This window comes from Bos indicus, chromosome 1, assembly GCF_029378745.1.
Source record: "Bos indicus isolate NIAB-ARS_2022 breed Sahiwal x Tharparkar chromosome 1, NIAB-ARS_B.indTharparkar_mat_pri_1.0, whole genome shotgun sequence".
Lineage (NCBI taxonomy): Eukaryota > Metazoa > Chordata > Mammalia > Artiodactyla > Bovidae > Bos > Bos indicus.
Window position 1 is genome coordinate 99,746,459 of NC_091760.1, and position 27,364 is coordinate 99,773,822.

The following is a 27,364-nucleotide window of genomic DNA, read 5'->3' on the forward strand; positions in this document are numbered from 1 at the left end:
GCATTTTTCAAGTTGCATATTTTCTTAATTTTTAAATAATTTTTATTCAGTTAGTTGTCTCTGTCTGTGCTGGGTCTTCCTTGCTGTGCAGGCTGTCCTCCAGTGAGTTGGGGCTGCTCTAGTCACAGCATGTGGACCTCTCGTTGCGGTGACTCCTCTTGCAGTGGTTGCAGCACATGGGCGCAATAGCTGTAGCTTTGGGGCCCTGGAGCGCGCGCTCTGCAGTTGCAGCACGTGGGCTTAGTTGCTCCACAGTGTGTGGGATCTTCAGATCAGGGATTGAACTAGTGTCCCCTGCTTTGCCAGGCAGACTCTTAACCAGTGAACCACCAGGGAAGCCCTGCGTATTTACTAATTCCTTCCATTTAATGTGAGATTGTGTATGATTGTATGTATGTGTGTGTATATGTCTAATCACTTACGAATGATACTCAGTTCAGTTCAGTCCAGTCGCTCAGTCGTGTCTGACTTGATACTGGTCTTTAGTTATATAATCCTAGTAGCAGTTTATTTATATTTTTACTTTTTAAAGCTTGATTTCTCATGTTTCAGCTTGAGAATATTAGAATTTTTTGCTAAAAAAGGGAAGCTGAAGGCTGGTCCCTCGGTACACAAATAATGGCCTTAATTTGGAAATGGTTAATTTCCTGTGAGTCGTCCTGACATGCTTTTTGTGCTTACACTAGAAAAAGCAGTAAGAAGAGGTAGTTTTTTTTTTTTTTTTTTTTTTCCGACAAGTTTATTTCTGTACTTTTTATGAACAATGCCTGCTCAGAAAGTTTTCAGAGTAGGAACATGTCGATTCTTGTTAAGCGCCGGTTAGTGAAACTAATACTCTATGAAACCAGTGAATAATTGGCCAGTTACCGTGTATTTATTCTTTAACTTAAAGAAATACTTCTTGTTATTAACTTTGTTCCTTTGGGACTACGTTAATGTGGAAAGAAAATCTGGCTTTAGTTTTCCTTCATCTCTTTTTATTTATTTTTTAACTCTGCTAATTGCTTAAGTACTAAAAAAAAAAAAAAAGTCTGATTGGCATCAATTGGAACAGACACCAAAAAGAACATTTCTGAGTAATTATTTTGTAAAGAGAAGAGTCTTACCAGGCCCCATAGCATTTTAACTGCAAGAAATTACAGTTTTTTAACTATCATACCCAGAATTATGTCTTGAACTTTGAATTGTGTCTCATTCGATTATATCTAATTTCCCCTCTTTCTAGGTCTGTTCTGGTGTTATCCAGGTCACTCAAAACACCTACTGGCATGGTGTGGACTACATGGATTATTTTTTATAGTTGTGTTGACCCTACTTTCAAAATACATATCCTGCCTCTTACTAATCTGTACTATTTCTAACGTCCTAGTCTGATTCACTGTCCTCTCTTGATTGGGCTGATTGCAGTAGGCTTCTACCTGGTTTTCTTGCTTCCACCCTTACCTCCCACGTGGTAGCTCAGTAGTTTATAAAGATTATTCTTTGTAAAATATAAGTTAGGTAATGTTATTTTCCATTTCTCTGTAGAGGAACTTTTCTATTACCACTTAGTTGTACCAACAAGTTCCGACCACATGGGCCTTTTAGCTGTTGCAGTGACCCTCCAAGCTCACAGCCTTCTCAGAGTCTTTAAACCTGCTATTCTGTCTTATCTGGTTGCTTCTTCCCTGAGAATCTCTTCATCATTGACTGACATTTTTTATTCAGGCCTCAGCTTTGATGTCAGCTCCTACAAAGGCAGCTGTGTTGGCTTTGTTTACTCCATAACAAATTATCCCCAAACTTACTACTTTCATGTAACAAACACATGTAACCATTAACTATTCCACACATTTTCTTGAGGGTCACGAATTGCTGGACCCAGACAGTTGGCTGGGCTGCAGTTGACTCAGGAGGAAGCTGCTGGCAGGCTTCAGCTTCTCACTATTGGTGAGATACCTCCATTTTCGCAAGGGAATGCCCTTCCATAGATTGCCCAAGTGTCCTCCTGATGTGGCATCCCCCACACAGTGAGGGATCTAACAGAGGAAGAGCCCAACACAGAAGCCAGTCTTTTGTAACCTAATCCACTTGTATTGGATGCTATTAGTCACATCCCTGGTACAGTGTTGGAGCAGAGTACACAAGGGTATGATTACCAGGAGGTTGGGGGTGTCATAGGGAGCCATCTGGAAGGCTGGCTACTATAGCAGCCCATGAGAATTGCATTGGTTACTTTTGAGAAGCCTGCGTGTTTCATTTTTTTTAACCTCTGAGCAGTGTTTAAAAGTCATAGCTGGGTCTCTTCCTTGATAAGGGAATAGCTGAACAGTGATAAGAGTTCATCCACCCAAGTACTTTCTCTCTCATTATTTACACTAATGACCTCTGAAATCCCATATTGTGTCTCCTTGTTAATTGTATCTTGTCTGTCTGTCTTCCTTTATGAGAGTATGAGACCCTTGAATTCAAAAAACTGACATTTCATGTCCAGTGTTTTATAATCCTTGGGCTTAGAACAATGCCTGAAATATAGTAGATCATTATTTGATAAATGACAAATTTTATTTGATAAATATAGTAGATCATTATTTGAAAAAAAAAAAAAGTTTCCCTTTTTGAGCCCTGAAAGTTTTATTTTAACCATTTCATATGGGAAGTTGTTTTTACATGTATCACTGTTTCTAAAATTTGGTGTACTGAACATAAATTTCATCAGTTTATTATTTTCTCAGTTACCTTATGTAGAAGGCACTGTGCTAGATGCTCTGAAGTTACAAACCAAATAAGACATGGTCTTTACCCGCCCAGGAGTCCTTTTAGTGATGAAGGGCAGACTCTGGTGTGTGCCATATGAGAACAAGTAAAGTAAAAGAGGAGGAGATGGCAGGGTGGGAGGCAGGGTGAAAATTGGGAGAGGCTTCACAATAGAAGGTCTTCTTTATGTCTTAGGTTCAGCATGTTATTTTGTGCTATATAATATTGTGTTTCTTTTAGCATGCTCAGAATGTAAGAAGGAAAGAAACAGTATTTTCTGAACAACACAAAGTCAGGAAGCTTGTTCTACAGAAGTAGAAATGGTAAATTATTTAGTTACGTATATTTTAAAGTTATATATTGTTAAAGATCACCTTGCTGAATTGACTAAAAATACAGGAAATTTAATTTCATAATATATGGTTGTCATCGCATATAGACAGTTGCCCGTACTTCAGCCTTCAATCAGTGTACCTTTGGGATTAGTTCTCTGAGTAATAATTATGTTTATAGCATTCTTCAGTGTTACCAGTTTGTTAGGGTAGTCCTTCTGTCTCCATCTCCTTAAAGTTGCTTCATCTAATTTTGCTGTGGCTTGAATGCCCAATTACCGCACTAGATAGAATTATGTATGTGAAAGTGAAAGTCACTCAGTCATGTCCGACTCTGAGCCCCATGGACTGTATAGTCCATGGAATTCTCCAGGCCAGAATACTGAAGTGGGTAGCCTTTCCCTTCTCCAGGGGATCTTCCCAACCCAGGAATTGAACCAGGGTCTCCTGCTTTGTAGGTGGAAACTGTACCAGCTGAGCTACCAAGGAAGCCCAAGAGTACTGGAGTTGGTAGCCTGTCTTTTCTCCACTGGATCTTCCCAGTCCAGGAATCAAACTGGGATCTCCTGCATTGCATGTGGATTCTTTACCAACTGAGATACCAGGGAAGTCCCAGAATTATGTATAATAATAAATGAGACTCCAAAAAGAGTTTTTGAGTAATTACGTTTTAAGGGAGAATTTATTTTTAGTTTAGCTCTCTCTGGCTCATGATTTTCATCTTTCTCATACTCACCTGTGTTTTAACAACTTCTCTTATTTACTAGGTGTTGTTTTACTTAGGTTTGCTGTTGAACTTTGTGTTTCTGATCAATGTATCATAGTTGGCTTTGAAGTCAGACTGACTCATGAGTCTGCCAAATTTTAGTTTTATATCCGTAAACAAGTTGTTGAATCTTTCTGAGCCTTATTTTAAAATATATCTGACAGTATTGATGTAAAGAGTAAATATGTTCAAGGCCTAGAATGTTACCTGGCATGAATCTCCTTCCGCTCTCTCTTCCTTCCCCAGTTATCCCACCAGGTGGACTGGGCTTTACCCTCCACCACCTGGTGCCTGGAGACAAATGCTTCAGTGAGCAGCATCCATATGTGTGACACTTGGACAAGGATGTCCTAGTTTATCCCTGGTGTTGGGCTGGACTTGGAAGACCAATCCTGCGGATACCTTTCCTTCCTGATTGTCAGCACAATTTGGGGAGCAATCCAAGATTGAGTTTCACGGCAGACTGGTACCAGTAACTTGGCCCGATGGAAAATGCACAGTCCAAGATTGACTTTCTAGGTATCCTTTAGAGATTTGATCATCTGAAGCAGGTATAACTGCTACATGGTATTTCACTCCCTGCCTGGGATTTATAACAGTGGAATTCAGGGGCAGCTCAGCCCTTGAGAAGAAGAAGGCCGTGGGGGAGATGTATCAATCCTTGTGCATACTTAGAGTTAACAAAACATTCAGAGCAAGGAATTTTTTAATTAAAGTAAGTTTTACAACATCCATATAATTACTTACATATTTTCCACTCCCTCACATATTTTCTTGGGTTACCCACCCTTGTGACGCATTCAGTAGCAAAATCAGTGAAATCAGCATTCCCTTCTAGTCATCAAGCAAAACAGGTCATCTCTGTACCTGCTGGATTGTCTGGTGTCCCCCCGGAGCATCTCATTTCAGTTTAGGTCTCTTCCTGCTGCCGTATTTCCTTGTTTTCCTCCTGGGTGGTTTCCACTGACCCGTCGGGAACTTCTCACCATGCCAGTTTCTTTACTTCTGTTGCTCTCTTTTGTCTGTTGCACTTCTTGTGTTTATTCATCATTCATGCCTTGAGAGTCATGCCAAGATTCAGCCCTTGTTTGGAATTCAACTAAAATTCATTATCTATTTTGTACCCTACATGGAAATAGGCTGTATTACTTACATTATGGTATAAAAGAATAAGGTTCAGAAAGGTTTTGTGTTCAGAGTGACAAAAGTAGTATATGAGAGAAGGAATCTGAATGAAAATCTGCCCACTTTAAATTCAGTTTTCTTTCCACTTTAGCGCAACTCCCATTTCCTCTAGGTGTGCCAGGGTTTTGGGAACCTCTGATGACATGAACTGGAAGGCTTCATTAGGTCATGCTTAAGTCTGTGCCACTGAGCATCATCCTTCTGCTGATGCAAGAGGCTGCTGGAAGCAGTGTGTGGCAGATATGCCCCAGGTACCAATCTTTGGGTCCACCTGGAGTCCATACTGCCAGCTCCTGGCCTATAGGATGGAGAAAATGCTGTTATTTCACTGTTGATTTTTTTATTTTAAAGGACTGGTCTTAAAAGTAGATTTAATAATTTAGGGAAAGAAACCTCCACTCATTAAGAGGAGCGAACTTATTAAAAGCAAAGAAGTGAGAGGAACTCCCTAACTTCAGTTTTTTTCACAATATGATTTTATTCTTTCGTCAGAAAGGTGTTACATTGAATAAATAGGCTTTCCCTTTTAAGTTATAAGGCTGTATGCTTCTGTCTAGGCAGGCCATAGAAATTGTTTTTCTTTTAAAATTCTTTAATAACCCTAATGAAAATGAAGGTGGTTTCCATGAGTTGAAAATTAGGCCATTATTTGATTAATTATATCATTGGTGATGAGAGTATTAAAAATAATTCATTTGCGGGGATTTCCTGGCAGTCCAGTGATTAGGATGCCTCACTTCCACTGTAGGGGGCACAAGTTCAATCCCTGGTCAGGTAACTAAGATCCTGCATCTTACAAGCCTTGCAGAGTGGCCCCCCAAAAAATTCTTTTTGGGTTTTACAACAGTTTAGAGATTCTGTGAATCTGTATTTGATGAGGTGGATGATTATGTCCAAGACTTTAAGATACAGTGTGAACAGCAAACTTAAGAAGATGAGGAAACTATTCACTTTCTGCAAATTTGAAATGACTGTAGCCTGGGGTTCAAATTTGAACTCCATAATTAAACACTTGGATAAGCTTTGACTGGTTACCTAGCCACTCAGCCTGTTTGATTGCCTATTCAAATAGAGATTATATTTACTCTCTGAAGTTAATGAGGCTAATGAAAACATCAGTTCTTTATCTAATACATAGCAGACATTTTGAAAAAGGTAGTCAACTCCACCTCCATTTTAATTAGTTGAGCAATTACAACTTCTAGAAAAACAAATTTCCAGGTGGTGCAGTGGTAAAGAATCCACCAGCGGTGCAGGAGGTGCAAGAGACACAGGTTCAATCCCTGGGTCTGAAAGATTCCCTGGAGGAGGGCATGGCAACCTGCTCCAGTGTTCTTGCCTGAAAAATTCCTTTGTACGCTAACAAAGGAGCCTGGCAGCCCTATAGTCCATGGGGTCTCAAAGAGTTGGAGATGACTGAGCACATACACAAAATACACACAGAGAAAAACAAAATATTTGCCTTATTAATGGTAAGGTAGTATCTATGGTTTTTCCAGTAGTCATGTATGAATATGAGAATGGACTATAAGGAAAGCTGAGCGCCGAAGAATTGATGCTTTTGAACTGTGGTGTTGGAGAAGACTCTTGAGAGTCCCTTGGACTGCAAGGAGATGAAACCCGTCCGTCCTAAAGGAGACCAGTCCTGGGTGTCCTTTGGAAGGACTGATGCTAAAGCTGAAGCTCTGATACTTTGGCCACCTGATGCGAAGAGCTGACTCATTGGAAAAGACCCTGATGCTGGGAAAGATTGAGGGCAGGAAGAGAAGGGGACGACAGAGGAGGAGATGGTTGGATGGCATCACCGACTCAGTGGACACGAGTTTGGGTAAACTCTGGGAGTTGGTGATGGACAGGGAGGCCTGGCATGCTGCGGTTCATGGGGTCGCAAAGAGTCGGACACGACTGAGCGACTGAACTGAACTGAAGTAACTTCATCTTTCTATACAAAGGCTTCATATTTGAAAACTAACTACATTACATCAAAGTTTTTATATAACTCCAACTTAGAAAATAAAAATAGGATATAAAGCTCTAATGACACCCTTTTAAAATCTCCATTAGGGAGAGTAAGTTTAGCATATTAAAAGACATGATTTTTTTTTTAACAGGCATTTTTATTTCTCTCACGAAGCATATTTTGGAATGATCTTTGAAAGGCTCCTGCTTCAATTGTTAATTCATTTTACTCAGTGATTATAAACATCAAAACAATAAAAATTAAGTGAAATAGGAAATGGCATATTCTGGTACATTCAGTTGTCAGTGTTAAATAGGAAAAGTATCACTTTCTCCACCCATATGTTTTCTGGTCTGTATATTTAAACCATTCTGTTGAATTTGAGATTATATTGAAAACTGTATGCCAAGTGTTTTTCTGATAAAAGAGAAATCAGTTAAATTACTTTTTATTTCCTGTTATATTATTGAAAGACATTCCAAACTGTACTAATTGCTTTACTTAAGTGCTAAGAATGGTCATCATTAGAAACAATAGTCTCCTCTAGTGCTGGAAATGTAGATCAGATATGAAGAAGATTCGGCTAACTGTATACTGTCTGTTGGACACAGCAATCAACTTGTCAATAGATTTTCCCTTTATTTTAGAAAATGAGTACACACACAAAAAAACCTCCATTTAGTCAAGGTATGGTAAAATTAGCATCAACATAATTATTATGATATAAATTTACGAGTAGTTTATGTTCGTGTAGAAATTTGAAAAGTGCAGAAAAATTTCAAGAGACAAAAAGTCACTCATAATAACAACCAGGGCTAGCTCTAAAATTTTAGTGTTGCAGCAGCAGCAGTCTTTATATAGAATTAAAGGCAATTTTTACTAGTTTAAGATTTTTTAGACCTATTTAAGTTGATGTTTTACTTTATTTGTATTTCCACTTTAAGTTTTAGAGAAATCATTTTAAAATGGATGAGAATAATAGAAATGAAGCTTCCCTTATGGCTTAAAAAAAATCTGCCATTCACTTAATCAACATTGCAGTATCTTATTGGGGAAACAGAAAAAAATAACAAATTATTTTTTAAAGTTTTTTTATCCTGCAAGAAACTTATGTATAAATATATAAAATAGTAAATCATATACCTGCTTTCAGAATTTAGGGAAAAGTTTCTCTGAAAAATAGAACCATTCAGAAGTCAAATTGTAAAAGATTTTTATTTTCACTTTATTGTCTGACTTGGAGTATTGAAAGAAAAATTTTAGTCACTAATTTTTGTTGATTTGCTTTCAGGGTTTTCCACTGCAATAAGGAATGTAAGCCTAACTGATAAATGCATTCATGAATTATCAATGTTTGCTTTATCTTACATAGGTTAATTTCTTTTTTTTTCTTCTTTTTTTTTAACTGAAGGATAATTGCTTTACAGAATTTTGTTATTTTCTGTCAAATCTCAACATGAATTAGCCATAGGTATACATATATCCCTTTCCTTTTGAACCTCTCTCCCACCTCCCTCCCCATCCCACTCCTCTAGGTTGATAAATTCTTTTAACTCAGAATGATAAATTAAGCTTATAACACCTTTTATTTCTTAGCTATGAAGTTAAATTATAAAATTACTTCTATATATTCCTAGTGAAACACCAGACCAGAAAATATTAATAAGTTCTTGTTAGATTTCATCTATGTTCTTTTCAAATTCATGAAATTCCGAAAGGAAAGGTAATGGAAATACTCCCTTTGTAAACCTCAGATAAATATCATGTATATTTTGTGCATTGATAGTGTAGAATTTTCCTTTCTGCTTTATAGGAATTTTTTTTTTTTTTTTTTTTACTTTACAATATTGTATTGGTTTTTAAAATGAGTCCTGGCCTTTTTTTTCCCCCTCAAATGCCTGTGCTGTTTTCTCTCATGCATTTAGTACAAGAATGATTTACTAAGTTGACAGTACATTGGCAGCTGTGTTTAGATCAGAGGGTTTTATTTTTTTGTTTTTTGGGCTTTTTTTTTTTATCGTGTGTGTGTGTGCATGTGTGTGTTAACCTCAGAAGAAAAACTGTAATAACTAGTGCTATTTTTTATTTGCTTACATATACTGCTATTTATTTAGGTAACCATCTAATGTATATTTCTAGGTTTATTGTTTTGAATCAGGAACTGCAGTTCCTAATTCATAAATTTGTAGTGTTGAAGGGATAGGATACTTGTAAGTACTGTAGTTTTTATTTTATCATGGAGTAAGTAACAAAGTAGCACAAAATTATCTTCATTAAAAGTAGAACTCAAAAGTGAGTTCCTTAAAATGTTTAAAAATTTACCTAGTGAGTTCCCAAGATTCTAAAGCAAAGATGAAAGAACCAAGTGTGAATATTAACTAAAATTTGTCCCAGTTCTATGATAATTCATATTCAGCAATAATTAATAAAACCATTTCTTTTATCTACATACTTAGATTCATACAGCTTTATGGCACGGTGGCAGGTATGTTGTATCAACAACTTAAAGGTAAACTTAAAGGTAATAATTTCCTTTCTCACAGTGTCTTGAATGACAGTCACAAAGTTACCATAATAAATGAATTTCTTTTCTTATGAAGTACCTCTACAGAAATTTATAACAGTGAAACAAGACCACACTAATTCACTAAAAAGCTTAAACCTTCTTAAGTAAATACCTTTTTCAGTACTATACATGTAAGATGAGCTAATGGCTAAAGAAAGGTCACTGGATCGTCTAATGAATAAATAGGAGTAGTTTCTAATTAGCACCTTGTTCCACCACAAATTACTTGTGAATTGGGAGTAAAAGCCTCTTTGTATATAAATTATAAAGGAAAAGCATAGTCTATGATGATTGCTACCAAAGTGAGTTTTAAAGGACACTTTTTCCCCCTGAATAGATGAGCACTCATCTGCAAATGTATTTAACCTCTTAGTGATAGGTTTATCTACAAGGCAATAAAGAATAGAACTGGGATCTTTAGTGAAATAACTGTTTACTCTTTCAGAGAAATTCTGATTTACAGTTTGTCAGTAGGGAAATAGCATCACATCAGAGGTGAAGTGTCTAGTATGCTAACGAATCTTGTTTTAAGCTATGGTTATAATTAGTTTTGGAGAAGGCAGTGGCACCCCACTCCAGTACTCTTGCCTGGAAAATCCCATGGATGGAGGAGCCTGGTAGGCTGCAGTCCATGGGGTCGCTAATTCAGACATGACTGAGCAACTTCACTTTCACCTTTCGCTTTCATGCATTGGAGAAGGAAATGGCAACCCACTCCAGTGTTCTTGCCTGGAGAGTCCCAGGGACGGGGGAGCCTGGTGGGCTGCCATCTATGGGGTTGCACAGACTCGGACACGACTGAAGTGACTTAGTAATAGCATAATTAGTTTTATTCTACATTTGAAAATCAAGCTGTAGTATAATAATAAATGTCAACTACTCATGTCCAAATTACTGTAAATATTGAATTGTTAGAATCTGGAACTATTGAGGTTATTCTTTGCCCGAACTTCCTGTTTTCACCCACCTCCCAATTACTTGCAGCTATCAAAATAATTTTAATCATTTTCAGATACTTTGCAGAAGAAAAGGGAGTTAAGCCCTTCAGCCAAAAAAGATGTTGCCCCTCCTCTTGTCTTCATTTATAGCCCTGCTGGGGCCCCCTATTCTAGTCAGGCCAGCATTCTTTCTGAGCATCACTTTTCTGCTATAAGATCTTAAACATTTATTCAGGTCATTCCACGGTGCTGATTCTGTGTTCTTGCCTGTTAAGTCACATCAGAGAAGCAGAGAATTTTAGAGTTGGAGGAAGCCTGAGAAATCAGTTGCTAAGCCAGGTTTATTTTACCAGTGATGAAATGTATGACGTTAGATAAATACTTTTCAGATTAAAAATTAAACCCAAATCTCTGGACTTCTAGCCTTTGACCTGCTCCACTATGGAATGTTGCCTGCAGATATGCTCAAGTAGACATACGCAGACATCTGCCTACTTTGAATAACACTTGACATGTGCATTTTCCCACCTCTGTGTCCAGGCTTTTCACCAACTATGCTTGGGTATTAGTCCCTGGTATGCGGAAAAGTCATGAAGAGAGCAACCTGAAACATTTATCAGGCAGGGGAAAAAAGGAGGCAAGCATGCTCCTTAGACCTGTTTACAGTGGAAGTAGTAACTGTGTAGTAGTAACTGTGTGGAAGTAAATGCACTTTACTGCTTTTATTATTCTTTCAGTATCAAAATTCATTGAGTATCAGAGAAGGATAATGTGCTTGTAGTTTTTTAGAGTCGTACCTATAGAAAAGGAGAGCCCCACTATAGGACACTCTAAGTGTGACACAGGGTCTTAGTTTATACATAATAATTTTCAACTAATTGAAAATCATAAGTGACAGATAAATCGAAAATAGTGTAATTTTTGTCAGAAACCATTCCATGAAAAATCAGAGCCATTCCCAGTATTGTGCTAAATTGAATCTTTCCTCTCATATTCACATTTATTTTATTGAGAATATTCAAGTTCAATTTGAAATGATGAATGTACTGTTGATGCCTCCTTTGCTTTAAATATGTGTATTGAGAATTTTAGCATTGGAAGGACCTTGGTGACTCAGATGTCCCAACTACTTCATTTTATTGCTCAGGAAACAGAATTCAAAATGTGAAGATTCTTAAATGTGACAACAGAACTGATTCGTGTATGGTAGCATGGGGCTCAGGAACCTTGGCTCAGGCTAGTGTTATTTTCCCTAAATTCCTTGAAAATGTTCTCATTAAATTGTCTCTTGGCTCCATCTGTTTCTCTGCCCATTTGTCCCTTTTTTCCTTCTTCCTCTTTTTTAATTCTTCCAGGTTAATTCATATCAGTCCTGCTTAAGTAATTTTCAGTGGATTTAATATGCCTACTATGAAATGGGTTGAAAAGAGAAACTGAAATTCTCACTTTAATTAGAATGCTGGTATCATCAAAGTTTTTTTCTTTTTCTTTTAACATCTACTTATTCACCTTTCTACTGTCAGATCTGGACTGTCAGTTGATTTTACTGTACTTTCAAAAATCCCCATGTACTTTGTTAATTTAAACAATATAGATATTAGATATATTATCTCTACCTCTCACAGAAAAATTTTAGAGGTTGCCAATGAATTTTTATGTTTATATTGGTATAAGTCAACTGTATCAAATTTAGCTGGACTCGCATAAATCTATCTTGGTATGTAACCAATTACATGTTTTGTAGGTAAATTTTATGAAATAATTGATATGAAGAGTACATTGTAAACATAACCTGCTAGTTTTTTTCATTCAGTCATTTCATAAACCATCAGCAGGTATCCAGACTCAAGGCTAGGTAACACTGCACAGATTTGATTCTCTCATGAGTAATTCTCCAAATTAATAGGAATGACAAATCCATACATAAAGTATTATAATAAGACCATGGATAGAGATTTGCTTAGATCCCTGTGAGAGAGTAGGCGTGGGGCATCCAGATGACCTGCAGAAGCCTCTGGGGACCACGGTGAAGGTGGACACTGATCTCACATGCCAGGTGTCGTGTAGGTGACTGCGTTTACCTGATGGAGTCCAGTATAATGGAAGTATTTCAAGGCCTACTCACCAGAATTTCACAAAACCCTCTGTGTCCTCCTCATGTCGTGTTGTGATCAAAAGTCTCTTGCTATCACGCTGAAATCCAGGTGTTCTGATATGTACTATACCCTTTCTTAAAGGCTGAAAAGAGTATGTTTTTATTTGACCTTTGGGGGTCTCAACCAGTGAACTTATCCTTCTCCTGAAGGGCTTTTATGTGCTGTGCAGTGAGTAGAGATTAAACTCTTACCCTCACCCTACATCAGACAGTGCCCAGGATCTTAGCACAATGTATGTGTGTGTATGTTAGTCGCTCAGCCATGTCCGACTCTTTGCAGCCACGCCAGGCTCCCTGTCCATGGGGGTTCTCCAGACAAGAATATTGGAATGGGTTGCCCTCAGTACAGTAGATATTCTTATTTAGAGTTGAATATGATCTTCCTAGCAAACCGTCAGGAAAATATTCATTGCTCTATAGCAAATATGAGAAAAGAAAAGAAATTATACCTGATTATATTCTTATCTTAGAGGAGAGCTTAAAATGTCAAAAAATGGGGAAAGAATACAGGTTATCACTAATAATTCCAGTCAAACTGGTGAAGCAGGTTTTAGACATCTGGTGTTGATCTTGTCCCCACAGTGTCTTATCTTCTTAAGTTCCCTCAGTGGTAACTGGGATAAGCAGTTTGTTGTGGAACAAAAAATGTCAGGAAAAGTAAGAGGTGACTGTGGAGGGTTGGCTGGGAGTTTCCCTCATAGGGGTCCTTGTGTTGCATCTTCTTAGACTTGTGATAGTGATGTAAATGTTCCCACCATTAACCTTCTGGCTATCAGCCACTTGGTTATTCTTAAAACTTTTTTTTTTTTTTTTTTTTTAATTCTTAAAACTTTTGGTACAATTATTTGGTACTGTTATTCCTTGGTTATTCTTAAAACTTTTTGGTACTGTTCTGGTGTCCATATCAGGCGTTAAACATGTCCACCATGGGATGCATGATACCCTGCCCCCCTCCTACAACTGCTGCTGTCTTCCTTGGTCTTGGACCCTCCTTTTGCACAGAAGCATAAGGCAGAAATCTTTGCATTCTTGGATCCACTTTCATAATGCATTTTGAGTCAGTCACTCAGGCATTTTGCATTTATTTCTTAAATATATTTTGCTTCTGTGCATTCATCTCCCTGTCAGTGATTACTGAATATACTTGAATATTATAAAGTGAAATTCCCTTCACCCTGCAAAATTACTCCGCAGAAAAGAGGGGATCTCGTTGTCCTGGTGTGAGTACAAAGCCTCTGCTATTTCTGGGAGCTTTCCCAATTGCTTTATTTTAAACAGCAGAGCGCTGTGTGAGGAAGATGCATGGCCCAAAATGACCTTGTTTAGTGCGGCCAGATATTTATGGCGGCCACCTGACAAAATCTTTTTTTTTTTAAAGGATGTGGCAGTGTTAAAGATAGTGTGGGTATTTATTCCCAGGAATGTGATCTCACAATTATAAATGCAAAATGTCTTTATACATAAGCCTTTTTACTACCCCCACCTGGCAAAAACAAAACGGAAAACCTTCACCCCTAAAATGTTCAGGAACTAGGGCTCCTGAAAGCATGAATCTGCACCTACAAGACAAATGGAGATGTCAGCTATCCTAATTTTTACCAAATATCTGTGACTTAGGACTTTGCCAGTGACAGCATCAGATGGAAAATTTCACAAATGCTATACCTCTAGTGAAGATGAGTATGCTCTAGAAAACTGTCAGAGGACTGAAATACTGACCTGAGGTGATGCAGATACAGATGCCGGACATGCCTGTGAAGAATTTGAATCAAACTGCTGGGGTGACACAGAGGGGGAAAGTGATCTATCTGAATGTTTTCTATTTCACTATTAATTTCACTTATAATATGTAACTCAAAATAGGACTTCCCTCTTGGCTCAGTGGTAAAGAATCTACCTGACAATGCAGGAGATATAAGAAACACGGATTTGATCCCTGAGTCAGGAAGATCCCCTGGTGAAGGAAGTAACAACCCATTCCAGTACTCTTGCCTAGAGAATCACATGGATAGAGGACTCTGATGTGCTACAGTCCATGGGGTTGCAAGAGACTTGGATACAACTGAGTGACTAAACAACAACAACTGAAAATAATAAGTCCATGATCTTAGATAAATATACATTCAGAAAAGTACATGAATTCTAAATATATAGCTCAGTGAATTTTCACAAAGCAGACAGTGTGGAATCAGACCAGGAATCAGAATGTTGCCAGCACCCAAAAATGTGCTCTCCTGCCCTCTTCCGGGAACCACCTGCTCGTCTCCCACTGCACAGGCAAGGTTGAACTGGTCCTGCCTTCTCTCAGCATAGACTGCACGTGCGTGCTCAGTCGCTTTAGTCATGTCTGACTCTTTGCAATCCTGTGAATGGTAGCCCACCAGGATCCTCTGTCCATGGAATTCTCCAAGCAAGAATATTTGAGTGGGCTGCCATTTCCTTTCCCAGGGGATCTTCCTGATCCAGTGATTGAACCTACGTCTCCTGCAACTCCTGCATTGGCAGGCAGGTTCTTTACCTTCTAAGCCAATTATCAAGACTCTTCCCAGGAAATCCTGACTCAGTAGATTCTAGTTGGGCCCCAGGAATCTGTGTGATGAACAAGCACTGCAGGTTCCTCTGACTTTCGGGGAAGTCTGAGGAATACTACAAACATTATTTTTGTGTTTGCCCCAGTGCTTTCACATGTTCTATCTTCTGTCTGTCTGCTGCTCTCCTGTAGATAAGAAACATCCTTCCTCCATTGGAAGGAAACATCCACACAAATGTTGTCTCTGGGAATCTAGAGTGACCCCTGCAGGCCCAGTAAATCACTCAGTAGTCACTAAAGTCTTATTCCTGGTCTTCCTCATAACCCTAGTCCATGGTGACTTTCCTCATCTCAGCTGATTACAGGCACTGGTTTTACCTTGAGTTTAAATGCAGAACTGGCTGAGGCTTCTGCATCATCCTATTCTATCATTACACTCGGGCCTCGATGACTGCAAAAGCCTGCTACTAACTAGCTTTCCCACTTGCATCTTGCATGCATGTGGTCAGAGTGATCATTATTTTAAAAACTAAGTGAACATCACACATTACTGCTCAAAATTCTCCACTCGCTCCCTGCTTCTCTCAGAGTAAAAGCCAAGTCTTCACAAGGTTCTGTAAGACCCCTTGCCATGTGGCCCCTTCACCTTCACCCTTTAACCTTCTAGATCTCACTCTGCCTCAGCTATTCTGGCCTCCCTGCTTTTCTTAGATACACTTTCGCTGTAGGACTTTTGTACTTCCGGTTCCTTATATCTGAAACACTTACCCTGAGGAGTCTAGAGTGCCAGCTCCACTTTTTTTCAAGTCTTGGCTTCTTCTGTATGAGGCCTATCTTGACCACCATATTTAAAAGTGAAACTTGGAAGAAAAAAAAAAAAGTAAAACTTGATCCATTCTTCCCACAGCTCCAGTCTCTTTTACCCTTTCTATTTCTTCCGGTGGCATTCACTAACTTCTTATATACCATTGACTGTGTCATCAGTTTTATCTCTCTGTAGAATATGAGCAGAGAGAATGGTAGAAAATACCATATTGTGCTCAGGATATATTCCCAAAGTAGTAAATGCTCAGTGAATATTTGTTTGATTTGTTGAATGAAATAGGATGCAATAGATAAGAGATGTTACGTAGTGTCTCTTAATAAGCCATATTTTCATGAAGACTTTCCCAAGAAATGTTGCAGACTTTCACATTTGAAGTGAAGACTTGACACTGGGAGTTTAGATGATTTTGGGGGTGCTTATGTACTGCTGCATTAATTTGAAGAAGCCAGTTGCAGCCCAGCTCACCCTTTCTGAGTTGTGGGTGTGCTGCTAGATACAGGTTTTTACAAGGGGGTTACTTGAGTTCTGGATTTTCCCTCTTTGTTGGCATTACTTGAAGTGTCCATAGAGGCAGGTTTCCATGAAGAAGCTACATAACTTAAGAAAATTAAATAATGTCTTTCATGTTTGGTCCAAGCACATAGATTTTGAAAGTTTATGCATAAATTCTTAGGTTCATTAAAAAACCAATGTGCTTTTGCATATTTTAGCCCATCCGAAGAGCATTCTTATATGCCCTTAAATCAGTTTTGGGATACCAGAAGCCTAATCATCTCTGTCATGCATTATTTCCTGAAGTGTCGTGATGCAGTCCATCTGAAATCTGATTTCTAGATACAAATATTACTTTAGAGGGTCTATCTTTATTCATCTGATTTTAGAATAACTTCTGTTATTGTGAGTTCTTAAGTTTCTAATATATATGCATATGAAGTGTTATTCACTCAGTCATATCTGACTGTCTTGCAACCCCATGTAGCCCACCAGGTTCCTCTGTCCATGGAATTTTCCAGGCAAGAACACTGGAGTGGGTTGCCATTTCCTTCTCCAGGGGATATTCCAGATCCAGGGATAGAATCCTGCATTGCCGGTGAATTCTTTACTGTCTGAACCACCAGAGAAGTCAATATTTGCTCATAGGTACTTATTTAGGCCTTTGAGAATGTAACTTTTACATTTTTCATGGGACGGAAGGATAATTTTTCTTTTAGCTTACAAAGAGATTAGGTGTAAAAATCTGCTGGCTCAGCAGGTTATTCTGTCATCCTGGCTCACCTAGCCTTTAGAAAGAATGAAAGTGAAGCCTCTCAGTCGTGTCTGACTCTTTGCAATCCCATAGACTGTAGGTTGCTAGGCTCCTCCATCCATGGAATTTTCCAGGCAACAGTACTGGAGTGGGTTGCCATTTCCTTCTCCAGGGGATCTTTCCAACCCAGGGACTGAACCCAGGTATCCCGCATTGCAGGCAGACTCCTTACCTTCTGAGCCACAAGGGACGTCTAGCCTTTGGTTGTCTCTGATTGTCTTCTTACTGCTTTACCTTTCTTAACCTCCTCTCCCAATCCAAATTTATTGATTAGAGACTTTTTATAAGAGTAAGTCTTACACTTTGGTGTCTCCCAAGGTGCCTGGAATACTGCTGGGCTATGATAGCTCTGGGCATCCAAGAGAAGAATTAGTTCAGGAAAAGTGAGTAGGTTTCCTCTAATAATAAGAATGATTATTAGTAGCTCACCACTTGAAAGAATGCCAAGGAGAAGACTTGTGTGAAGACATATGTCTTAAATCAGCTAATACATGTTTGAAAAAAGGCAAATCTCAGTTAAATAGTATCATGAGGGAAAGCTTGGGTATAGTTTTATCCAAAATAGGAAAGGCAGTAAAGCACCAATTCAAATCATGGTTAAAATTTCCATTTAAACAACTTCACAAACTGTATGCGTTAGCAAACTTAAAAATAGACACTTGTGTGAACTATTATAGGAAGTTTATTGTGCAGTTAAAAAAAGTATAGCAATTGCCATGCAGTAGAAAAATACCTAATCAGACTGTCCTTTTTTCCTCTTGGCTTTCTGAAAGCGTCTGTATTTCAGGGCTATGATTTAACTAACGCTAATCTTAGGAGCCTATATGTATATTTATTCTGTTACCTGTCTGTTCTCTGGGATGTGTGAGTACCAGTGAGCCTAAAAATATGGAAATTCAGTTAAAAATACTGGGACTTAAAGGAGAGCAGGCAAATGAGGAAGAGAATGACCTATAATCTAAATACATTCAATCATTTCACAAGTATTATTGAATCCTGCTAGATATTAGGAGTTGGGGGGTTGGAACTGAAGTGGTAGTAAGGGTTGGGGATATAGAAGAGAAGGAAAGGGAAGCAGCGAATCCCAGCCTTCATGGCGTATATAGTTCATTCATTTAGTCATTCATTTGTTCATTCGTTACCTATTCAGTGCCTGTAATTCACTGTAACAGGGATAAATCAAACCAGACATTTTTTGTCCTGTCTGAACTTATATTCTGGTGAGATGGCAAGGCAATAAATAAAGCAAAAAATACAGTAGAAAGAGTTAAAGAGTATGGAGAAAAATGAAGTGGGGGAGGACCCTAGAAGCGTTGAGGGTGAGAAGCAGGTTGCAAACTTAGGTTGTCCAGGAAAGTTGTTGGTGAGAAGGTGTCTTTTTAGTGAAGATCTGAGGGAGGTGAGGGAGATAGTCACGAGAGAAGGAGCAGTGGGGGCACCGGAAAGAGGGAGTGTGAGATGCTGAGGTGAAAGCTCGCTGGTGTGTTCAGGGAATAATGAGGCTGCTGTGGCTGGAGCAGAGGATGGACGATGGGGTGAAGCCTCATGAGGCTTTGGGCTTCATTCAAGGTGTGACAGGGAGCCACTGGAAAGTGTTGCCCCCAGGCCTGCAATACAAAGATGTAATTTGGCAAAGGAAACTAACCACAGGACAGGGTTCTTTAATAATTCAATTCACACATACACTGTCGAGCAGACTGGAGATGTGGGATTGTACTGGAAGAAGTAAAACTGGAATGGGGTGAAAAGCCAAATCTGGACTTAACTGTTTAGGGGTTAGAGGTCCTAGTGGAGTCATGGGGAGGGAGCAGAGCTTGAGGAGACCTCGAGGAAAGATCGGGGCGGAGACACTGAAGGAGAGCCTTACGGGCACTGGAGTGGGGATCCTATGTGATCCTCAAAACGGTGATAATTGTCCCCCTTCTTTTGTCTTTGTACTTGTTTTATGTGGGTTGTTTTCTAGGGAGATATTTGATATTCTTTCTCAGACTTCATATGAAATGAAATGAAAGAGGGAAGGAAAGAAGGAAAAAAGATGATGTTGACTTTGTGTTAATTACTAACTTGTTCAGCAGAGGAGGGCAAGTTGGGTGGTTCCACCCCACTTCTGACTAATTAGAACCACAGTCAAAACTGTTCTTAAAGATAAATAACAATGATTTTAGGCCTAAAAATTCCAAATAAAATGAAACCTCAAAAGTATTGTGTTCTGAGAACTATGATGATTTTAGTTGATTTTCCTATTATGTCATTTGTCTTGCTATCCTAAAGATCTTCAGCCACAATTATCAAAGCATAGACTTGTTCATTTTAACTTTTGTCACCTGTAAAATGATAAAGACACTCACAAATCAGTGTTTTCACAAGTTGAACAGTGTGCCTGTCCTACCAAGACTCAGTTGTTTGTTTGTTTTTTAAATAAAGATAAAATTTTGTGTTATCATCAGGACTGAACGAAATTTCACAGAAATTCCAAAGAAACATTGCCCTCTTGGCTTAAGGTGTTAAAACGCTTAGCAGTGTTTTCTGTTTAATTTTAAAGTGTTGCTTTCTAATTCTGAATGGAAGCAGTTTACCCTAAAGTGTTATAGATGGTATGTTTTACCCTTAAGTGGATATACACGGGCTTCCCAGGTGGCTCAGAGGTAACGAATCCACCTGCAATGCAGGAGACACAGGAGATATGGGTTCGATCCTTGGGTTGGGAAGATCCCCTGGAGAAGGAAATGGCAACCCACTCCAGTATTCTTGCCTGGGAAATCCTGTAGACAGAGGACAGCTAATGTCTTTGTGCCTTTCGAATGGAAGTCAGTTAAAATGGAAAATTGCTGTAGGAAGCTGGTGTGTTTTTAAACTCTTGAGTGTGTTGAGAGAGGTATGAAAACTCTTTCCATTCTTGACTGCATGGAAAATATTAAACTCCTTGTCAGTAAGCAGAGGAGATGATGAGTATTGTGGGTTTTCATCTTTTTCATATGAGTTCTTGTGATTCACATCCTGTCCTGGTTACAGTATTGGTCTGCATTAGCGATCTTGAATGCCAAGACTGAACCATTATTTTTAAAATTATTTTTCCTGGAACCTGTTTGGTGCTTTGAGCGTATTCATTATATAAGTTTTTTGCTGCACAAGTTCTAACAGTATGATTTCATCTTGACTGATGACCTCGACTTCAGAGTATAAATAGAAAAATAGAGATAAGTGACAAGGATTCATTAGCAATCCTCCTTCTAAGCAAAACAGTAAACCTACCTAGATAAATCACCAGCCGCAAAGCCTGGAGAATGTGTGTTAAAGAATTAAAGGTAGTGTGGGTATATGTGTGTGTTTAATTGATACGAACATTTTCTAGAAGAACTGTAAGAATACAAAGATTCCATCTGGTCTGTTTTGCTGCCCTTCAAGTTTTATTAAAATAGGCTTATAGGTTTTACTAAACTATTAGAAAGTATATTCACAACCCTCTCTCCTTTTTTAAGGGAAATTTTTTTTAAGTAACAAGAAACTGAGACCAATATTTTATTGCTGTTTCAAGTCTCTTCTCTCAATACATATGTTTATGTGTGTGTAAGTATAATTGCTTTGTTATTATTAGACTTTAATTGTAGGGTTGAAAGATCTCAGGGAATCACCTGATTCATTTTCTGGCACTTTTAAGCTATCACAGACAGATGAAAAAATATTTTAGTATTTTCTAGCATTTGCTCTGTGCCCTGCAGTGTTTGAAGCAGTTGATGTAAATTAACTCATTTAGCCCTGACATCCACCCAAAGGGATGGGCCCTGTTGTTATTCCCATGTGCCATATAAGGAAACTGAAGTGCAAAGAAGTTCAGCATCTTGCCCTGTAAGGACTGGATCATGAACTTGAACCCAGACACCAGAGTGTGTGCTTTTGATCGTTACATTACCACCTTCCTCTTCTCTCTTTCTACTGGAAGTTCCATTTTTAAGGGTTAATTTTTACTCTCACTTTCCTTTACCTAACATGGTTTTCTCAGCCTGTAATGTTCCTTTTGTTTTCCTTTTTCTGAGCACTTCTCCAATCTTCTGTCAGTCACTACTGTTCCATTCTCTCACCTTCCTCCTCAGTGATATTCTGCAACTCTCAAACCATTTCTGAATTCTTAGGTTATGTATCAGGACTAGAAGCTGGCGCTTTAATAATACCAATTCTGAGTAAGTTAATATTAATAGTACAGTTACACATACCCTGTATTCCTGTTTACCACATCTTTTTTCTGCTGCAATTTGCAAAAACACATTTTTCTTTTCTTAGGTTTTGCTATGAATGATGCCATTTTATGCATTCATGATCATGCCTCAGATTTCCCAAGACCTTTGATTGTGGACTGTAATCCACAGATATATTCGCCTCTTTGTGGACATTGTATAGCATCTCTTCAGGTTATTTATGAAAGTTTCTAATTTTCATGTATCCTAGAATCTTCTAGCTGTTGAGACAAGCTAGAATTTACACATCAAATGTGTAAATTCCCATTCTGCACATAATTGTCAGACAGCTGTGTGATTAAGTTTGGTCGATGAGTACTTTGTACCAGCTGTTTGCATGTTATCCTCCTGACTGAATCGCAGGGAAGAGAGTAAAGCACAGAACCATGTCGCCCCCGCCCCCCAGTTCTCCTCACCTATCCACCAACTCCCTGTGGACCCTCCACGCCAATGAAGATGCATTTCTGCAGATGCAGATGTGTTTCCTGCTTCCTAAACCAAAGATAAGCATTACATGATGACCAAGTACCACATAATGTTGAGTGATGCTGCTGTATTTTATTGTCAAGAATTTCACAGGATTATAATTTGTAAATGCAGCGTTTTCCCCACATTCTTACCTTCCCATGGTAATAGTTAATATTTAGAGTCTGAGGTGTCTGGGGATGATGATTAACAGTTCCCTCACAGATGTTTTCTTGACTGTGCTGCTGCTGCTGGGTTTTTTGTTGTTTTTATCTTGGGTGTTGCTAGCCTGCATTGTCTCCCCCTAGAGGTCCTGACCTCCATTCGGGAGCCCCTGCACTCAGGACCCCTGCTGCCACTTGGCTTCCTTTAGAGCACGATCTTGACTACATTGCCTGTTCACCTTTCTTTGAAAGTGATGCACATGCTTGCTGAAGTTGTCCATGATACGTCCCGTTAGTGCACTCATTTAGCATAATAAAGGTATACTTAAGCCCCATTACCTGGCATGTTTATGTTCCTGTGAGCCACTGCCCAGACTGTGGGGACTTTGGCCAGTGGATTGGAGATGAGGGCATGTTTTTTCTACCAGCTGGGAGCTTAGATGTTCTCATGGCATCCTGTTCTCACCTGTGTATATCATGACAACATTGTAATTTATGTTTCCCTGTAGGCTTCCCCCACCTGACTGAAAATTTCAGAGACTATGAGCACACAGTTCTGGGCTTGGCTTGGTGAGGTTCCACAGTGCTAATCTTTGTTTTCTGTGCCTCGTTCCAAATGTCATTCAAGATGGTAGCATTAGTACCAATCCAAGGAAACTCTTGGTTTTAATAGACTTTTAGAAATTGGCCAAGAAATGTATATACTATACACCTATATGTTTGAAAAACAATGTACTTTCTCAGCAGTGGACTTGGAACCAGCCTTTTGGAAAACAGCCGCCTTTGGCCCAGTCCCATCACTCTGCACTTTGTCCCTGTGCTGTCCTTCAGGAGCGCCTTTCTCCTGCGGCGCCCCCACCCACCTGATTGTTCTTCACTCTCAAAGCCAGCCAGGAGTCTTCCCTCACTCCTCTTCCTTCCAGAGCTCACCCCCCTCTTTCACTGGGCTTAAGTATACTTTTATTATGCCAAATGCAGTTAGCTCTGATTATTTAAAATTACTGAATCTATCTCCTGTGTTAGACTAGAGCTTCTTGAGGCCAAGGCCCATATCTATTCACTTTGTGTTTCTACTCGTATCCCGGTGCTGGGTAAAGTGGAGTTGGATGAGATCCCTTTATACTAACAGCACTGGAGGAGAGGGAAGGATCATGTGGTGAAGAAAATAGGGACCCAAGTGGAGAAAGGAAATGGGGCAGGGCGTTATTTGGGTGACTCTTGGGAGGCTGAGACGAGAGGGAAGATGAGTTTGGGGCAGGCCAGAGGAGACAACACCAGGCCAGTCTGGGTGGTGGCAGGCATTTTAACACTCGTGGACTGAGATGTAGAGGAGTAGGGGCTGTGGGAGTCGTAGATGGAGCCCTGGCAATAGCAGTTTTACGTGGGAGGCAAGATGTGAGATGCAGTGTTGGGAGAAGGAGTAGGACCTTGGAGATGACGGCCATATTGGAAGAAGGACAGCCATAGCTGGCACCTGGCAGGGGGTGGGGGACGGGCAGTGGGGAAAGGTGGGGAGGAGGTTCAGGGAGGGGATTGCTGTGACCGTGGCAACTTTGGGTGGCCAGCAGTTTGGGGCAGTTGTACACACTTTGCCAACAAAGGTCCATCTAGTTGAAGCTATGGTTTTTCCAGTAGTCAGGTATGGGTGTGAGAGTTGGACTATAAAGAAAACTGAGCACCGAAGAATTGATGCTTTTGAACTGTGGTGTTGGAGATGACTCTTGAGAGTTCCTTGGACTACAAGGAAGTCAAACCAGTCAATCCTAAAGGAAATCAGTCCTGAATATTCATCGAAAGGACTGATGCTGAAGCTCCAATACTTTGGCCACCTGATGCGAAGAACTGACTCATTGGAAAAGACCCTGATACTGGGAAAGATTGAAGGCGAGAGGAGAAGGGGATGACAGAGGATGAGATGGTTGGATGGCATCACCTACTTGATGGGCATGAGTTTGGGTGGACTCCAGGATTTGGAGATGGACAGGGAAGCCTGGTGTGCTGTGGTTCATGGGATCACAAAGAGTCAGACACGACTCAGTGACTGAACTGAACTGACACACTTCATGGGATCACAAAGAGTCAGACATGACTCAGTAACTGAACCGACACACTGAAGGGTCAGTCAGTGACTGAAGATTGAATTGTATCTTAGGTAGCTGTGAGGAGCTGGAGGTGGTAAAAAGAACCCAGTGGCAAGCTTGGCTGAGCCTGCCAGGGAGTGAGGTCATCTGTGACCATAATGCTGAGCAAACAGGATTAAAGGGCACATCAGAAACTTGCTTTATCCTCTTCTCCTCTCCCCTGTTCCAACCACTACCCTGTGGGCTTGAGTTGTCTGTCCCTGCATGAAATCTAAGACAGACTTCACTATACTTTGTATCAGCTTCTCTCAGATTAAAAAAAAATTTTTTTTTCTCAATAACTTTTATCGATAAATACAGTCTTGGTTTAGTAATATCTGGCCTAGTCCAGTATAATAATACTTTTTTTTTTCATTAAAGGTAAAACCTCTCTTGCAGCTCCTGTTTCCTGGAGATGTGCAGCCTGTAGTGAGGAAGTACCCAGGGGCTTCTCTCTGTTTTTCCCCTAAATCATTATCACTCCCTGCTCCCCTCACCAGATAACTCCCACTTGTTCAGAATAGACGGTGGAGGTGGGCTTGGTAAAGTGCAGGAAGGTCCTGTGGCATGACATCAGCTTGCCTAGGGTTTCCTGCCATGGCAGATGTCAATCCTGTGGGCTTCCCAGGTGGCTCAGTGGTAAAGAACCTGCCTGCCCAGCCAGAGATGCAAGTTCAAGCCCAGGTCGGGAAGATCCCCTGGAGTAGGAAATGGCAACCCACTCGTTTTCTTGCCTGAAAAATTCCATGGACAGAAGAGCCTGGCAGACCATAGTCCACAGTGTAGCAGAGTCAGACACAGCTGAACATGCAGGCATGGCACAGGTTATAGGCTCTTCAGTGGGGACAGTCTCCCTCCTTCGTCTCTGTGGCCCTCTCGCCTATATTTTCTCTGACATGGGGAATACACCTCCTTTTTCAGCAAACCTTAGTATGCTGTTGCGTTTTCCACACACACCCTCTGCTCAGCTCATTCAGCTGCTGTTCTGTACTCAGTCCTGTCCAACTCAGTGACGCAGTGGTCTATGGCCCACCAGCCTCCTCTGTCCCTGGAATTTTCCAGACAAAAATACTGGAGCGGGTGCCATTTCCTACTCCAGGGGATCTTCCCAACCCAGGAGTGGAATCCGTGTCAGGCAGCTCTAATACACTGTCAGCTCACGTTGACTTGGCAGCACTTATGGGATCTCTGGGTGTAAATATTCTCCTAGTGCCTGAAAGTGAGGTGGGAGCTGGACACACAGACGGGGGTAAATGCCGTGCAGATGGTGGCTGAAGTGTGGAGAGTGGACACGCTCGTCCAGCGGGAGACAGGGAACCCCACAGAGACTCACATTCCAGAAGCAGGAGAACAAGGAACTGGCCAAGAAGGTGGAAGCCTCTTGCACAGTGTTGTTTCTACAGAGGGGCAGACCGTATAGGAGTCAGCTGAGTACTACGTCTATTATTGTTTCCATCTTTTACCCAGGTTAAAGGTGTGCATTTTCATTTTAATTGTGAAAGGACTCTAAACTATCTTCTTCCTGTTTTGAAAATTGATGTTGATTTTACTTTAGAATTTCTGATTTATTGAAGATAAGTTTTCAACGTTTTTTTTTTCCAGTTGTGTATGAACACAGATCAAGATTGGAGAAATCCTTGCAAAAGGAAAGACTTGAACATAAGAAAGCAAAGGAAGGTAAATAAATAATGTAATTCGTGTTTTACGTTTTTTATGCTCTTCTTTGAAGTATTATGTATTTGCTTTACTGTTTTTTTCCTTAGAAATTCTTCAAATCACCCGAAGTCCGTCAAGCAATATGCTGTACATTGTGCAAGAAAATAATTCCTGCTCAAGATTGGATTTAGAATTTTTCATTTAGTTTGTGCCCCTTTGGGGTCATTCATATATTAGTTATATGCATTACTTTAGAAATAGCACACAGTTTTTCATTTGAATATCGTATATCTATTAACATCTGTTAACAGACATCTGGGAAAGTAATACCATGCAGTCCAGAATATGACAAACTTTATGTATACATATATATATATATATATATATGTATATATGCATTTATAGCATAATCGATTTCAATCTCATTGCATGACATCTTTTAAGTTATAGACCTGTTTTTCTCTTGTGCTAAAGACTTTATTGGCATAGCCGATTGGTTTGTTTTGAAAAATAAACATTTAGCACAGGTGTCAAATAAAAATCAATGCTGTTGATTTTTATCAGAATTTTTCTATAAAGCATGGACTTTGTATAGCTTGTGATTTGGAGTTACCTGCATTCTTATTTTCATTTATTCAACTTTTTGGTTAAATATTAGATTGAAGTGGTGTTTTGTCTGATTACTTTGGTATGGGGTAGAAGAAGGGAGAACAGAGGAGGACAGTGTGAGCTGGAATGTTTTACTGGGAAGTTTTAAGATTATTAAAATGCTCTGATAGGGTTTGGATTTTCCTTGTCTTCAAATGCAGAGTGATTTTGTAGAGCCATCTAGTGGATAATAAAGCTTTAAGAGCATTAAAGATGGTTTCCATGGCTTGAGTTCCTTTTCAGGTCCTGAATGATTTTAGTGTGCCATCTAGTGGCTGGCAATAAATCATCTCTGTCCTTAGGTGCACTGCATGGTTTTGGTTTTTTTCTCCTTCATTTCAAGGCGAGTTCATCACCAAGTCCACACTCTAAATGCACTTTTAGTCAGTTGACTATAGTGTGTATTTTGTTGATGCAAGATTCCCAACTTTAAGGTATGGAGGAAAACTTTTCAAGCATTAAAAGACAAAATAAAGTATATCATCAAGTAGATTGTTTAGGTCTGAGTAAAATGTGCCCTTGTTTTTTTAGATGTTTAAAAATGCCACAGTGAATTAACTTATACTAATAGAGTTAATTAATGTAATTATGTTCTCCATTTTGTATTTTCTAGATTTTCTGGTTTATAAATTAGAAGCACAAGAAACACTGAATAAGGGAAGGGTAAGTTGTTTTTTTCTCCCTTAGTTTTTTATTTCACAAAACTTGACAGGGGGGGAAATAAAGTCTCCAAACATTTTACTCTGTTGATCATTAAGACTGAAATACATCTCCCTCCA

General features: G+C 39.5%; 1 protein-coding gene across 5 annotated transcripts in view; it reads left to right on the forward strand.

Moving 5' to 3' along the window:
- GOLIM4 (golgi integral membrane protein 4) overlaps positions 1 to 27,364 on the forward strand; it is an 83,590-nt gene that overhangs the window by 19,655 nt on the left and 36,571 nt on the right. For all 5 annotated transcript variants that reach the window (XM_019959878.2, XM_019959883.2, XM_019959887.2 and 2 more), the window contains exons 2-3: positions 25,884 to 25,958; positions 27,199 to 27,248. In XM_019959878.2, the coding sequence (XP_019815437.2) occupies positions 25,884 to 25,958; positions 27,199 to 27,248 (125 nt within the window). The remainder of the gene's footprint in view (positions 1 to 25,883; positions 25,959 to 27,198; positions 27,249 to 27,364) is intronic.